The sequence below is a fragment of the Polypterus senegalus genome, chromosome 3 (genome assembly GCF_016835505.1).
Source record: "Polypterus senegalus isolate Bchr_013 chromosome 3, ASM1683550v1, whole genome shotgun sequence".
In the NCBI taxonomy this organism is placed as follows: Eukaryota; Metazoa; Chordata; class Cladistia; order Polypteriformes; family Polypteridae; genus Polypterus; species Polypterus senegalus.
In genome coordinates, this window is record NC_053156.1 from 271266724 (window position 1) to 271282155 (window position 15432).

General features: G+C 39.8%; 1 protein-coding gene across 1 annotated transcript; it reads right to left on the minus strand.

The window, feature by feature from the left end:
* Positions 1-485: 485 nt before the first annotated feature.
* Positions 486-11008, minus strand: LOC120526905 (acidic mammalian chitinase-like). Its single transcript, XM_039750006.1, has 11 exons — positions 10982-11008; positions 10731-10760; positions 7156-7357; positions 7016-7072; positions 6752-6917; positions 6198-6322; positions 5984-6107; positions 4380-4565; positions 3049-3168; positions 955-1096; positions 486-853 (listed from the first exon to the last, which is right to left on the minus strand). The coding sequence occupies exons 1-11, from the start codon at positions 11004-11006 to the stop codon at positions 582-584; spliced, it is 1449 nt and encodes a 482-aa protein (XP_039605940.1). The 5' UTR covers positions 11007-11008; the 3' UTR covers positions 486-581.
* Positions 11009-15432: the final 4424 nt, after the last annotated feature.

Genomic DNA, 15432 nt, shown 5'->3' on the forward strand with positions numbered 1-15432 from the left:
ACAATTTTCTGCTCTTCTTTCTGTTCTCCATGCTTAGTGTGGCACACTCAGACACACAACAGAAAGGTTGAGTCAACTTTCTCCATTTTAACTGGCTTCAGGTGTGATTGCTATATTGCCAGCACCTGTTTCTTGCCACAGGTGAGTTCAAACGAGCGTCATATGCTTGAAATTAAACAATTTACCCACAATTTTGAAAAGGTGCCAATAATTTTGTCCGGCCCATTTTTGGAGTTCTATGTGACACAATGTCAGATTTGGCTTTTTTCCTCTGTTTTTTGTGTTGTTTGAATGCACATAAAGAAAATAAACATGTGTATACCAAAACATTTGTAATTGCAACAATTTTCTGGGAGAAATGGTGCATTTTCTGGGAAAATTCCAGGGGTGCCGATAATTTCAGCCATGACTGTATTATGGAAGGGTAATATCCACGAGCGGTGTGGTGAAAAGTTGGCGACAAAAAAGACACTGACACACAAGAGTTGCTTCATATCATTGAATTTACTTTAAACTTTTTCTTACATATTGTGCTTTGTTGACATAAAGCTTGTGACATATGCTATGCAATCATTTACTATTCAAGCCCAGTTGCAGCAGGAGCAGCTGGGGTCAAAGACCAGGCCAGCAGCACAGTGTTGGTTGTAAGTGTTGCCATTCAAGCAGTGCCAGAAGTGGTTCTTGTTGGAGGCATCGGGGTAGAGGCCATTAGCTTTACCAGCACAGAATCCGCTGCCTCCACTGCTGCTTCCTCCACTGCCACTGCTGCTGCCTCCGCTACCGCTTCCACCACCAGCTGGAGGGTTGGGAGCCTGGGTGATTGGGGGCAGAGGGTTGGCGGGGGCGGTGCAGCCTGAAAAGGGTAAACAACACAAAAGTAAGCATCAGGTACACTTGCTAACTAGCAGCACACCTCACATATACAGTACAATGGAGAGCACTGCATGAACATACCAGAGGTGTTTATTCCCAAGGCGCTCTTCAGGGTGTTGATCAGAGGGTACCTGCCCTGGTTACAGAATGTGCCAGAGAAGTCATCCAGATCAAGACTCCAGACCATAGCACCTCCAAAGTTGTTCTGCATGAGCCAGTTGGCCTGTAGGGAGAAGAAGAAGAAGAAAAAAACAAGAGAATGCATTGGCATTACAAATGGTTGTATTTTCATCTGCAGAAAACAAGTATATGCCAGTAAACAAAAAAAAAGAAACAAATAAAAAGGATGACTGCATCATGTATTCCTTGTCAGTCTGTGATCGTTACTTCCATCATTAGGAAGGCTCAACAATAGATGCATTTTCTATACTGACTAAAGACATGAAATATTTCAGAGGCCATCCTAGTACAATTCTACAAAACCATAATTTCAACCATAATTGAAAGTGTGACCATCTGGTTCGGTCCCAAAAATAAATTACAGCGTGTTTTGAGGTCTGATGAGAAAATCATTGGCTGCACTCTTCTGTCTGTTGCAGAACTGAATGTGTCTAGCTTCATAAACCACATCAAAAGGACCACTACGGACTCATCTCACCCAGGTCATCACTTGTTCCAAAATCTCCCCTCTGGTAAACACTTTGGGTCAATGAAAACTAAAACTAATAGACAGTACTGTTTTTTTTTTTCCCAGAGCCATAGCCCTTACCATAGCCATCGCAAACCAGTAACCTAGACTATCCTCCTCACTAATTTGTATGTTCTTTCAAAAATGAATATTTGTGCATGTGTGTGTATTTTTGGATTTTTTTGATTTGATATACTTTGTTATTGCCCAAGGGGAAATTATATTTTTGCGTGACCTATGGGTGTTAGAATGTAGGGTGAGCCATTGTACAGCACCCCTAGAGCAGTATATGCATATACACATGTACTGTATGTGTGTACATGTGCCAACACTCTGTACACACACATGCTTTCATTTGCATATCTCCTGTTTATAATATACTATATCATAAAATTTTCAAGGTCATTGGGTTCTGGAGCCTAGCCAAGCACAGGGTGCAAGGCAGGAACAATCCCACGGCCAGGGTGCCAGTCTATCACAGGGGACTGTTTATAATATGTCATGTCATCTCATTTTGTAACACACTTAATCCAGACTGGGGTCACTGGGGGTTGACAGGGCTGGGGCCCATCCAATTTATATTATACGTTGTTTGATTAATGTTATTTGAATATGATGTTGCTTTCTATTGTAAGCAGCTTCCAAGCTACCAAGTTAAACTGCTGTACATTAAGTGGTACCAAATAAAAATGATTCTTACTCTGATTCTGATAAGAAGCCTGCCAAAACTGAACGCCATTATGAACACTGCTGCACATCCTCTCTTTGACACACTAACACTGAGGACTTTCAGCCAATGAATCATTCAGCAGAAGTGCATCAAGAAACACAATGGGGCTCCTTTATAGCAACAGCACTATATCTGTATAATGGATCACTGGGACTGGGACTGCCAAGTCAGAAGTTTTCTTTCTTTTTAATTTTCTTGCATTTTAGTCGTTTTGGAGTAATTTCAGAATATAGTCTTTCTTTCTTTCTGTAAAAAGCCTAATTTCCCCTGGGGACAAATAATTTTGTTTTCTCTCACTGCACTGTAAAACAGAATGCTTTAGAATCATTTGATCCTACTGCCATGAGATTTTATAATGCTGTTCTCAATAGAAGTGATTCATGTCCTGGTTGACACTCTGCCTTTCAACACTGTAACAATTGACCTATTTGTACTTTTTACTATTTATTTATTATTGTTTGTTCTCCTTGCTTTTATAATAATTTTTAAACAATTTTTACTGTTGTGTTTGGACTACTGGACACCTGAATTTCCCTGAAGGGATGAATAAATGATCGATCTATCTATCTATCTATCTATCTATCTATCTATCTATCTATCTATCTATCTATCTATCTATCTATCTATCTATCTATCTATCTATCTATCTATCTATCTATCTATCTATCTATCTCTGTCAAAAACAAGAATTCTAATTCTGAACTCTACCAGGGCCATGCTGTTGTGATTTGTCTGTCTGGTTTACGCTAATGCCCACCTTCATCTTGAAGCTCTTCTCATTGTCATAGCCAACCCAGAGGTTGCCATTGTAAGCATAGGGGACGTCCTGAGCAGAATCCCAAGCCTGAGTTGCTCCCTGGCCAAGGAAGGTGCAGATCTAAGGAAAGGAAAGGAAAAAAGGCAAAATGTGACATTAGACAAATGGAAGCAAGTAGGGATTAAAAAGAGTCGGCGTGTAGACCACGAGGTAAGGTAGCAAGTCATCACTGCACAATGTGGGTTGTGTTAATACTTGAGATCAGATAGTAAAATCAGACTCTAATCTCTTCCTTGAATGAGCATATGAGAGCAAGTTAAGCAAAGCAAAACTATCTCCTCAGACATGGTGTCAAATTTGGCCTCTATTAGCATCTTCTGGCTATTCCAAGATTTCTTTTTAAAATTGCCTCGATTTCTGAGTTTATTGTAATATCTCATTAAATTCAAAACATCTAATGAGGATCTTTAACTTAAAAGTTCTTAGTTTTTATCTTTATCTTATTCAGGCTACGGTCACAATGAATATTACCAGTAGTGCAGAGGTCTGGCTAATGCACATAGCATGAGTCAAAGGTTTAGGAAGAAGCCAAGAAATTCATAAAGCCAGTTGTCCTCCTGGTGGGTGCCTGACCTCAGTCAGTGAGGAGATGACCACTCAGCCCTGCTCACAGCACAACCTCCATGCAAACGATATAAAAGCACACCACCATCAACATGCATGTTTTCATTTAATTAAGACTGAATGAGGACCAGAAGTCGGCAAAGGATTCAAGAAAGCCACAGATTGTTGAATTACAAATGGTACTCCCATCAAGACCTGTCAAGCCATGTCATTAAATTGTAAGTTAGTCTACAATTTCTCTGTGAAAAAATAGATATTACTGGCATTATTTACAATCTCAAAGTACATTTAAAGTTGTAAATGTCAGCGTTTGTGTATCATTCAGCTTGTTGGATTCTCTAATATTAAATGTATTACTAGTATACAGTATATGTCTATCATCAACTCAGAAGGCTGATTTTCTGGACATTTTCTGGAATAACTTTGCTCTTTGGCTCACATAAAATCTGATCCTGCAAAGCCTTTATTATGTTTAATTTTTCTTGCAATTTATTTAACTTAATTACTCCTTCTCCTCATTTTTCCATCCAAATAGCAATCCTAAACCTATCTATTATTAATATAATCATTTCCTTGTTTTTTTCCAACTATCTGGTAAGCATACCATAAGCAGATGTGCTTATGTCATCTATTTTAATCGATCATTGGCTTACATTTTTTAGTGTGCCTTGCAGCATTCAAATGAAGAACAGGGCTAAGTGACCCACCTCATAGTAGGCCCAGAAGCCGGTTTGCCTGGTGTAGGGGCCAGCAGGTCCTGGTCCAGAGGTGGGAGCTCCTACGCCATTGTTGGAGGGGTTGGCCAAGACAAAGGTGTGTCCATAGGTGGGGAAACCAACCAACAGTTTCTCAGCTGGGGCACCATTGCTCTTCCAGTAGTTCATGGCGTATTCCTGAGAAGAAGAAAGATCAGTATGCAACAAGATTAAACAAAAGGAACACTGCCCAAGGTCCTTCAGTGAAATTTCATGAGAAAAATAGAAATAGTGATACCATTTTAAAGGTAACTATGCTGTTTTTTCTTAAGAATATTTCAAATAATGTAATGGAGAGGAGTTGACTTTATAAGAGAGCCATTTGAAGAAGTGCTCTTATTAAGATATTGAAGAGGACTCCTCCATTTATCTGATTGCTGATATTATCTAGAATAAATCTTTCATCTCTTCATGCACTGAAGTTAGAATATGGTACACATTATATAAAATAATTATATTAAAAATGAACAACATAATTAGCAATGTCTGAAAATGTGTTTCATGTGCAGGTCCATGACTGATCTCAAAAAGCATGAGTGGTGTGTTTGTTACCAACAGTATTGTCCTTAGTTTTCCACTTTCTATCTCTAATGGATCCAAAAAGTGGCTATTGCTAGCTTACACAGTTCATCCATCTATCCATCCATTATCCAACCCACTATATCCTAACTACAGGGTCATGGGGGTCTGCTGGAGCCAATTCCAGCCAACAGAGGGCACAAGGCAGGAAACAAACTCAGGCAGGGTGCCAGCCCACCGCAGTTACACAGTTCATTTAAGTTCAATTTCATGTATTCTTGTAAGGAGCATTTTATTGAAATTCTGGCATCTTGCCACCATTATTAGAGAAACTTCATTATAATTAACTAGCTGAAATACCCAGCGTTGCCTGGGAGGAAAATAAAGTGTATTTTTTTAATTGTTTGAGAAAAATATAATTAAACATAACACAACTTTAAAAAATAAAAATAAATTAACAAACAATGAAGACTGACTAATGTGCCTGTCTTACAGTCTTGTATGTACTGTATGTTATCATCCAGTTGAAGTTCAGATCTGGAGAACTCTATTTAATTTCAAAAGCAATAAGTGCATTGTGTCACTCGAACATAAAGAAGGCTGGCAGTCACCTCCAGTTTGCCCTCTGGTGGTCGTTTTGAGTGTCAACTGGATGATAACATGCATACAAGACTGCAAGATCACCCCCACCCTACCCAGAAGAGGGTGGCTTAGGGTTGATTTCACCATGCAGTATTTTTAGTCAACTAATGAGAAACATTTGTATCAAGTTTCATGAAAATCGCTCCAGCCATTCAGAAGTGATGCTGGAACATACATACAGTACATATACTGTACACACACACATACATTGACTTTTTATATACGTATATAGATTACTACATGCTTTGAGCCCCCTATTTGTTGATGAAACATTAAGTATTGTAATCAGTATATTTTGATTTTATATATTAAAGTCAAGTTTTGCTGGTGGATTGCTTCCAGCTCTATGTGTTTATGTATTTATTTGTAGACTAGTTCTCCTCAGCTTTACTTACCACATTGAAGTAGATGTAGCTGCCCTGGTCAGCGGGTCCCTTGTACAGTGGGCTGTTCTCACCAGTCTGGGTCTCCCAGGATCCGTGGAAGTCGTAGGTCATGACATTGAAATAATCAAGGTACCTGGTGCAAAGTTAATGGGACTAAGGTCAGATCACTGAGCCAACAACATTTCTCTTTTAGTGTTGAAAATAAAAGTGGTGCTGTACTCACTGAGAAACCTCGGCGATCTGATATCCAGAGTCAATGTTGGACTTTCCGGCAGCCACGGCAGCGGTGATCATGAGACGAGGGCGGTTGGACTGTTGGGCCTCAGCCTCAAAAGCTGCCAGCATTTCCTAAAAGCAAGAAGGTGTTGAGATATACCTGAATGAAGATGTTGTTGCAGATCACTCTGGCTTGCTATCTAAGAACTTTCAAAACATGGATACCAGAAAATACTGAAAATGAGTTTGTCTATCAAATATACATTGTCTACTCAGCTGGATCAATTCTACATTCATGCATCTGTATCTGTGGTTAGATTCTACATTCAAATATCTGTATTGAAAAGTGATCACCCTTGTGGTAATTTCAGTCTTGACATTTCCACACTTACAGGGTCTTTCTTTCTATCTATCTATCTATCTATCTATCTATCTATCTATCTATCTATCTATCTATCTATCTATCTATCTATCTATCTATCTATCTATCTATCTATCTATCTATCTATCTATCTATCTATCTATCTAAACTGTGGTTCTTTGCTGGTAATGTAACAATACCTGCATAAGGACAGTGTAGAGCTGTTTGTCCTGAGGGAGACTGCCTCTGGAGCCAGGATATTCCCAGTCAATGTCCAAGCCATCAAATTCGTAGCCCCTGAGGAACTTGATCACAGACTGGATGAAGGTCTGGCGGGTTGCAGAAGTGGCAACCATGGCAGAGAACCTGTCATGTGGGAATAAGAAGGTGGACAACAATCAATCAGACAATGTTTGAGTTTGGATTGAAATTGAAGCTAGAAGATCAGAGAAGCCACAACATACTTAGCTGTTCCAAAGTTCCAACCACCAATAGAGAGCAAGGTCTTCAGGTTTCCATTCCTATGGAAGAATGGGGAGCATGTTTAAATTGAACATCTCAGTATTTGCCTAAATTCTTATCTCATTTTAACAGTTTTACTCACTGATTTTTGAGGCCGTTGAACTGCTGGTAGAGGGTAGCATCATCCCACTCATAGGTGGTGATTTGGTTGTTGTTCATTCCAGCAAAGGCATAGATCATAATGTCACATAAGCATGGGTCGACGTTCTTGGGGAAATACTTCCCAGCTCCTGGTCTGTACTGGCCCCAGTTAGTGAAGTAACATGAAAGGATGTAGGACGATCCTGTGGTAGAAAAGGTTATGTGATGTGAACGGAAATGCAGAGTCCCCCAAGAGTATTTACCAGTCATGTACTACTTTATAACTACTTTATAACTCCATGACACTCTTGAATGTATTTTGGTTTTTAAGGTCACTTTAGCTAACTATAGGAAATAGCTGTTAAATGGAGCATTTACAGAGACTTTCTAGCCAACAACACTTGTACACTTTGGACTGTATATAGTTCACCAGTTTAAATAGACTGAACATTCAGAATGTGAATGAGAACTTTCTGAACATCCTCACAATATCTGTACTGTCCTTGTTGTAGTTGTTTCTGTTTACCTTATGTGCCTATCGTGAATTTCATCAACTGTCCCCGCAATGGTCTTTTAAACCAGTTCTGCTGAAATAGTTTGCTTTTCATGTCATCACTCTGTTCAAGACCCTGGGTGCTTTAAATGCCATTCTCAGAGTGTTTATCTACAATGCCATTGGGTATTTACCTCATTTTTGTGTTTGACATATAAGAGTATTCTAATTAAAGGAATGCTCCATCCAAAAGTGTGATTTTTTTATATTGTGATGGACAGCAAGCTAAAATCCTTGCAGAGAGGGTAGTGTAGTGAATGGACTGGGGAGATAGCTTCCCAAGAGTGCATGCTTCCCAACATGGTGGGAGGCAGGATTCCTGGGCCATTATGCCCATTCATGTACCTGCAGGGCAGGGCTGGATTAACCATTAATCAAAATAAGCACTTGCTTCGGACATCAAGGGAAAGGGGGCACCACAGAAACCATGGGTCATTTGGTGCAAAACTGCAAATAGTGCGACTGAACCAAGTTCCACAAAAAGGGGCTCCCACATTATGTGAGAAAATGACATACATTTGAATCCAAAAAATAAAAAAATAGTAATAATAAAGGTTAATGATATATATTAATCTTAGGAATACAACAAAATTAAAATCTGGTAACTGCCATACGGTCCGACAAGACTCACGTGATCGTTCTTGTCTTGGTCATGTTGCTTAGGGCAACTAAATGTCTTAACATTGTCTTGCTGCAGGGCATGCTGGGGATTGCAGTCCCATGGCACAACCCTGCTGGGTTATGTGGGTGCTGACAGGGGAAGCTGCAGGGAGCTGTCCCTATTTTCCAGCACTCCTGCCTGACCTGGGAATGATTCCGCATTAACTTGAAATTACTCCTGGGTCTGAAATAAAGGGGACTCTGTCCACTAAAGGATACAAGTCAGGCGAGGAGTCAGACTAAGCTCACCTGGGAAGAGTGGAGGGAAAAAGAAGCTTGTATTGTAGTTGTGAATGAAGAATGGATCAGTACAAAATAGTAATTTGTGTGCACTGAAACTGTGTCTGTGAAGTTGTGTCAAGAGTTAGAAGGCCATGAGATATCCCCTAAAGGCCACAATATGTTATTTACTTTTTGTAATTTGCAGTGACGGTCAAGAAGAAAATTTATACTCATGTTTCATCCCAAATAGAGATGACAAAGTTTGAAGATGAGATGGTCTAGTGTTTGGCACAAACTCAGCGAAAGTGCGAGAGAAACTTTTAAGTGCTGGGTCTTAGCTAACATTAAATAAAGCCGTGGACATCGCAAGATCACACAAGAAATGGGCTCACGTGAACTGACTGTGAACGCAGTATGTAGAGAACAAGGAAGAGCTCCAAAGAGCGCTGAACAAAAAACGCAATACACAATTAAGAAGGCAGCAAAAGAATATGAAGCGAGTGACGCATACAAGCATATTCATAAGTGCAGCTACTGCGTAAACAAAGCACGGTGTAAACCATAAGTTTAAATTAAGTTTATAGACACGCTGGTGCTGGCGTTTGTCATGCCTACGGCAAATACAATATTCGCGAGATACAAGTTTAATGAGAAGACACAAGGTATAAACGAGACTTTGGATCACTTTGTAATGGAGTTAAAATTACTGTAGCGAGAAACTTTTAGCTGCCGGGTCTTAGCTAACATTAAATAAAGCCGTGGACATTGCAAGATCACACAAGAGATGGGCTCACGTAAACTGACTGTGAACGCAGTACGTAGAGAACAAGGAAGAGTTCCAAAGAGCGCTGAACAAAAAACGCATTACACAATTGAGAAGGCAGCAAAAGAATATGAAGCGAGTGATGCATACAAGCATATTCATAAGTGCAGCTACTGCGGAAACAAAGCACGGTGTAAACCTTAAGTTTAAATTAAGTTTACGGACACGCTGCCGCTGTCGTTTGTCATGCCTACGATGAATACAATATTCGCGAGATACAAGTTTAATGAGAAGACACGGGGTATAAACGAGACTGTTATTTTTAAAATGTTTCCTTTTCTTTTTCATAACTTCTTTAACACACTTCTTCTCCGCTGTGAAGCGCGGGTATTTTGCTAGTAGTTTAATAAATTAAAACCCCATGACAGCAAGGTGGTTCTTCTCACTAATCGTGGCACCGCGACATGTTACATATTGATTAACATGCGAGTAAGAATGTCACTGTACTCTGTACACAGGACAATTAGAACCCTTAAGTGTATTTCCCAACTAAAATCTCAGATCCTATCGACTATTCCAAATTCAGCCAATCTTTTACTTTCCTTTTTCACTCTATAGTTATACAGTTGCATTGTTTCTCCACTTTGATTGCAAAACATAATTTTATTTATACACTATAAACAAAATAGAGCCTTCTTAATATTTTGGCTTACAGTAAAATTGCCTCAAAGTTTTTTTTTCCACAAAAAGCCTACATAGGAATTTAAATGCTGTTTTGTAAAGTCCAACACCATGGACATGTCAACCCATCTGAATCCACATTATTAATTTCCTAAAGACTTTGGGGTTCTTCTGAGGTTCTGCCACTAATATTCACAGCTCAGATTTCCATTCTGCACTGCCTAAATAATTTAAATAAAGGCCCCTCAAAACCTTCTTATCGCTTTGTCGATACACTTCATTCAGTACAATTCACTCAGCAATGAGGAAGTCTCAGCTGACCTGAACTCCATCTTGTTATCAACTTCCAGCATGTAACTCTAAATCAAACAGCCAGATGCCTCAAAAGGATTACTTGAAACTAAGGTACAGAATGATTTGTTTCTTTTTACTTTCACTAAAATGGCATTGAATCTTTACAGAATTACTCGCATTTCCTTATAGGCCTTAGTACCATTCACCGAAGTACATTAATTTATTTTGCGGCATGGTTCCTAAAGTTATTTTAGCTCTTTCTTATGTTCCTTATGGAAGGTTTCACATAAAGTGAAAACCAATTAACTAATCTACAACAGTGTTATAGGAAGAGATGACTTCTAGATAGCAATATGCGTCTTATGAACTTTAACATTGGTCAAAGAATTCATTGAGTACTCACCTAGCTGCAGGTGCAGCAGGAAGGCCAAACCTAAAGCAGACAAATTGAACATTGTAGTTTAGTCAGCATCATGGACTGAACAAATTTTGCATACTTTAAGTATAAAATCATGCTGGTGCTATCTTTGCCAGCAGAGTCAAGTCTAACACTTATTACCCTCAAAAATGAAGGCAAATGGGGCGATCAAGTTTAAAACTAACAAAAGGATTTACTCTGAGAACAAAGAGTATGAAGAAGAAAGGAGTACTCACCAGTCCAGATCAACAGCTTACCCATGTTGAGTTCTGTGCAATAGACGGTGTCTCTCTGGCCCTTATATACTCAAAGGACTGCCTTTATCCTTCATATCATTATGTAAGCCCAGGCGTTCGATTATTTGAACAAAAGACAAAGCCTTTGCCAAAAGTGATAAAAATGTTCCATGTTGTAGATGGTCCAATAGAATTAAATTTTCAGCGTCATTGAGCACTGTGCCATGTCCTTGAATGTGGATGAAAGTGTGTGTTGTTTGAACATTTTGAAAATGTATGTTTTTTTATTGTCTTTATTATAAAATGAAACTATCAAGCAGTCTAAATGAGGTATGAGGGCTGAACAGTCTTATTAATCGGTGGTCCTCTGAAGAGTGCTGGCCATGTCACCCACTCAATTGGCAACAGTGATTGTTAATAGTATAACCTTTATTAACTCTGTCTCACCATGTTGGAATGGTATAAGGTATTTTAATGCAAATCTGACAACTTATGCTCTGATCTTTTTTGTTTAGGTAGCTTTTAGATTATAAGTAAAAAATGAATTTTTATTTTCCAATTTGTTTAGCTACTGTATGTCAGATTAAGTAACTTACTCAGTTTACATAGTCAGTAATAATGGAGATCAAACATACGGGCTTCTGTTTATGTACCACTGGAATGCATACAGTACCATATCAAATGAGGGGTAATATATGGGGCATATCATAACCTTACAGTTTCGTAACAGTGTCCACTGCAAGAAATGTTATGTAAAACATTCATGGAGTGGATACATACAGTGGATTTAGAAAGATTTCAGAAGCCTTCAATTTCTGCAGTTAGTTGTGTTGTAGACTTAATGTTAAATGGATACATTTGCCATTGTTGTCCATCAATCTACACCTAATAACCCATAATGACAAAGGGAAAACATGTTTTTCGGAAAGGTTTTGCAAATTTATTCAATATCAAAAACTAAAATTGCTCATTCATATAAATATTCAGATCCTTCCCTGTGACACTCCATATTATAGCTTTATTTCTCCTTGAGATGTACCTAGAACCTGGTTGGGGTCCACCTGTGGTACAATGAATTGTTTAAAAAGGCCCACACCTGTATATACTGTAGAAGGTCCTACAATTTACACTACATGTCAGGACAAAAAACAAAGCCATGAAGTCCATGGAACTCTCTGTAGACCTCTGCCATCAAGTTGTTGTGAGGCGTAGATCAGGGCAAGGGGATCACTTTCTAAAGTTTTGTGTGTTCCCAGAAATGCAGGGGTGTCAATAATTGTGAAATGGAAGAAGTTTGGAACTAACAGGACTATTCCTAGAGCTGGTTGATTGGCTAACTTGAGTAACTAGGCAAGAAGGACCTTGGTCAAGGTGGTGGTGAAGAATATAATGGTGACTCTAACAGAGCCTCAGGAGTTCTCTGCTGAAATGAGATAACCTGCCAAAAGGATTAATACAGTATATGACGTTTTAGAGCCCTGGTGATGTTAATTGGTCTCAAACCTGGAGTTAAGTGGGCAGTTTATTCAGGTAAGGACACCCTAAAATTTGTAGCAGCCTCCAGGCTTCTTCTGCACATGGTGACTCACTTGCCTTCCCTGCCCAGGTGGTGTTGGTCTAGTTGGCATCAGGTCACCTCCAGAGGCGAGGGCACCTCTTTTCTTTCTAATCTTATGTTGGCCACGATGATCAAATGCCCGTGAAAGGTACGTACACACCAAACGATGCACTTAATCTTAAGTGCTTCTGATTAAAAGTCTGGGCAAACATTGCCTGCAATGGCTCCATTTGGTGTTTCTATTAAAAACTCTGATAACTTTAAGCAAATAAAGGAAATTAACTAGATTCCTAATGCCTTGTTTCTAGTGCAAGGCTACACGTTTATGTAAGACAATTTTTAGATGTGCTTTCCAATGTTTTTTCTGCTAGAATGTGTCTTCCTATGCTTTAGATGCCAACCCCAGCCACACTGTGAATTTATGGTTGAAAGTCATACATTATAAGCTTCTTTCTGTAGACACTAACTGTCACTAACTTGAGAAGCCAAAATTGCGGTAATTTTATGAGCAATTTCAGATGTTTCTTTCTGGAAAGGTTTTCATCAGGCTATGGAGATTATGAGTTTGTTGTAACAAATTTCCATTCATTCTATCCAGAGATGTTCTTTGCATTGTCGATCAGGTTGTGTAGTCAGAAAGTTTTGAGAAAGCAGATGTCTTTTGGAGTTAATAATGAATCATACTTTTATCTACCATCCACAACAGGGAACATTTTTATCACTTTTGGCAAAGGTCAATATAGTGCCTTTGCTGTTTTATATTGTGACATGGGGCCCATCAAAGTACCACCTAGACAAAGTTAAAAGAAAACAAAACTATACAGCATTCATCTCCTTGAACATCTTTATGTTTTAGTGTGGAATCCTAATGTATTTAACTGAGATTGTTTGCCATTCATAAATGTAAAGTATTCTATACCATCAAAGTAAAAAAAATCCAAAATTAAAAATTACAACAGAAAATAACTGATGCCGTGTGTATTCACACAAACTCTCAGTGAATATTTTCTAGGACCTTCTTTGGCAGCAGTTATACCTGTGACCACCAGTGTTGTATATTTTGAAAGCAGATGTTTGGCCCATTTTTATTGGCAAAACTGAACAAGCTCAATCAATCAGGTTAGATAAACATCATCTATAAGCCACGATCTTCATGTCATTCCACAGATACTCAAGTGGACTGTGGTCTATGTCTTCACAGGGCCACTCCAGGACAATCACCTTTTTTGTTTTTAAGCATTTTCTTCATGTTTCAGATTGTTGTCCTTATGGAGAATGAAATGCCTCCTAAGCCCTAGTGTTCTTGCAGACTCAGCCACTTCTCCTCCTGCAATTTTTATACTTATCCCGTTCCATTTCCATATAATGTACAAAGCACCTATTGTGAAAGCCCATGCCTGTCTGTCTGTCCTCATGAAACAACTCACCCAAACCCTGTGGACCAATTTTGTTGAGATGTGGCACACCTTTTCCTAAAGTAATTTATCGATATTTATTCAATTTTTTGTTGCAATATCTCAATCCTTTAAAATGTAAAAATTCCCATTGAGAAGCTTCAGCAAATTTGTGATCTCATCCATCATAAAATTAACAAACATTCTCTGCATCGTCAGCCAGGAATTAGTTTACTGTTTCAGCTTTACCTTGACAGCAGTTGCTTGAATTGAATATTTTGTATTTTGTCCACTGTTACTTGTCTGACAGTCATTCAAATTATCCAATGCAGGTGAGTCAGATGCCGGGCAGAGTGGGCAGGAGCTGACACAACAGCTCCAGACGCCGGGCAGAGTGGGCAGGAGCTGACACAACAGTGCCTTCACCTGCTGCTTTAGGTAAGTAACTAACTGGACAAAAAAATCACTTCTTTAAAAATAAATGGAAGGGGAAAGCAATTATGTAATCAAATATAAGAATTAACTGATATTATCTGCAGATTGTTATTGTAAAGAACTGGCATTACCAACCTGGAGCTAAATGGTGTTTTACCTAAATAACATGGGAAAGATGTAGCTGCCCTAAGTGAGGTAAAATAGGATAGGTTTAAAAATGGACCATGATATCACGAGTTGGGGGCATTCTGTGGCTTAAGCCCTGATCTCTGGTCCTCAGCCTCTGACCTTTCACTCCCAGCTATACAGAAACAATCCCAGCGGGCCCCTGATCTTCTTAACCATATTGTACCATTTGTATTCCTATTACATTACGACTTACGAACGAGGCCACAGCTGCGACGCATGTGCCTTAGTAACTGCCGCTCCATCATCTTCAGCCTGGGGATGCTGCAAGCGGCGGCTGGAAGGGGGCAACTTCGCTGCTCGCGCAATGTAGTGTCCCTCGGGTGGCTCCCGGCGCAAAGCGGTGACCCATGGTCCATAGTCACCGGGGCCACAGCTATCGCTCGTGTGCAGGATGATGGTTTGCTGCCCGCCTACTATGCCGCCGCAGTTACTGCACCTGACTGGACGCAGGCTGGATAGAGTGGAGGGGGGTGTTTCACTGCCCACCTAGCACACACAGCTGGTAATGCTGCAAGCGCTGATGCGGTTGTGGCTGAACGGAGGCCATTGAGGGTGAACGGGGCCGCGGGGGTAGCATTGTAGTGTGCCTCGGATGGCTGCCTGTTGAATTGGGGTTGGGTGATTCACTACCTGCCTTTGGCCGCACCATGTTTGTTCTCGGTGGGCGGACACTGCAGGCAGCATACTAAAGTGGAAGTGACTGTGAGGTGGGCGAGTGATGAACCCCCACCTCGCTGCCGCAAGTCAGTCTCAATAGCAAGCCTGCTTGTACTGTTACGCACATAGCAGGAAGTTGTCTCTTGTCAGTACATTAGACGTGTTGATGACGGGTGCCTTCCTGCTGTGATAGCGTGTATAGTGCTGTGCAGAAGAAC

Bases quoted from the DNA above. Each gene is read 5' to 3' on its own strand.
- LOC120526905 (XM_039750006.1), bottom strand. From the start codon at position 11,006: ATGGGTAAGCTGTTGATCTGGACTG. The intron at 7,358-10,730 runs GTGAGTACTCAA...TTTCTACCACAG, and splicing joins CCTGCTGCACCTGCAGCTAG to GATCGTCCTACATCCTTTCA. The intron at 6,108-6,197 runs GTGAGTACAGCA...ACTTTGCACCAG, and splicing joins CAGATCGCCGAGGTTTCTCA to GTACCTTGATTATTTCAATG.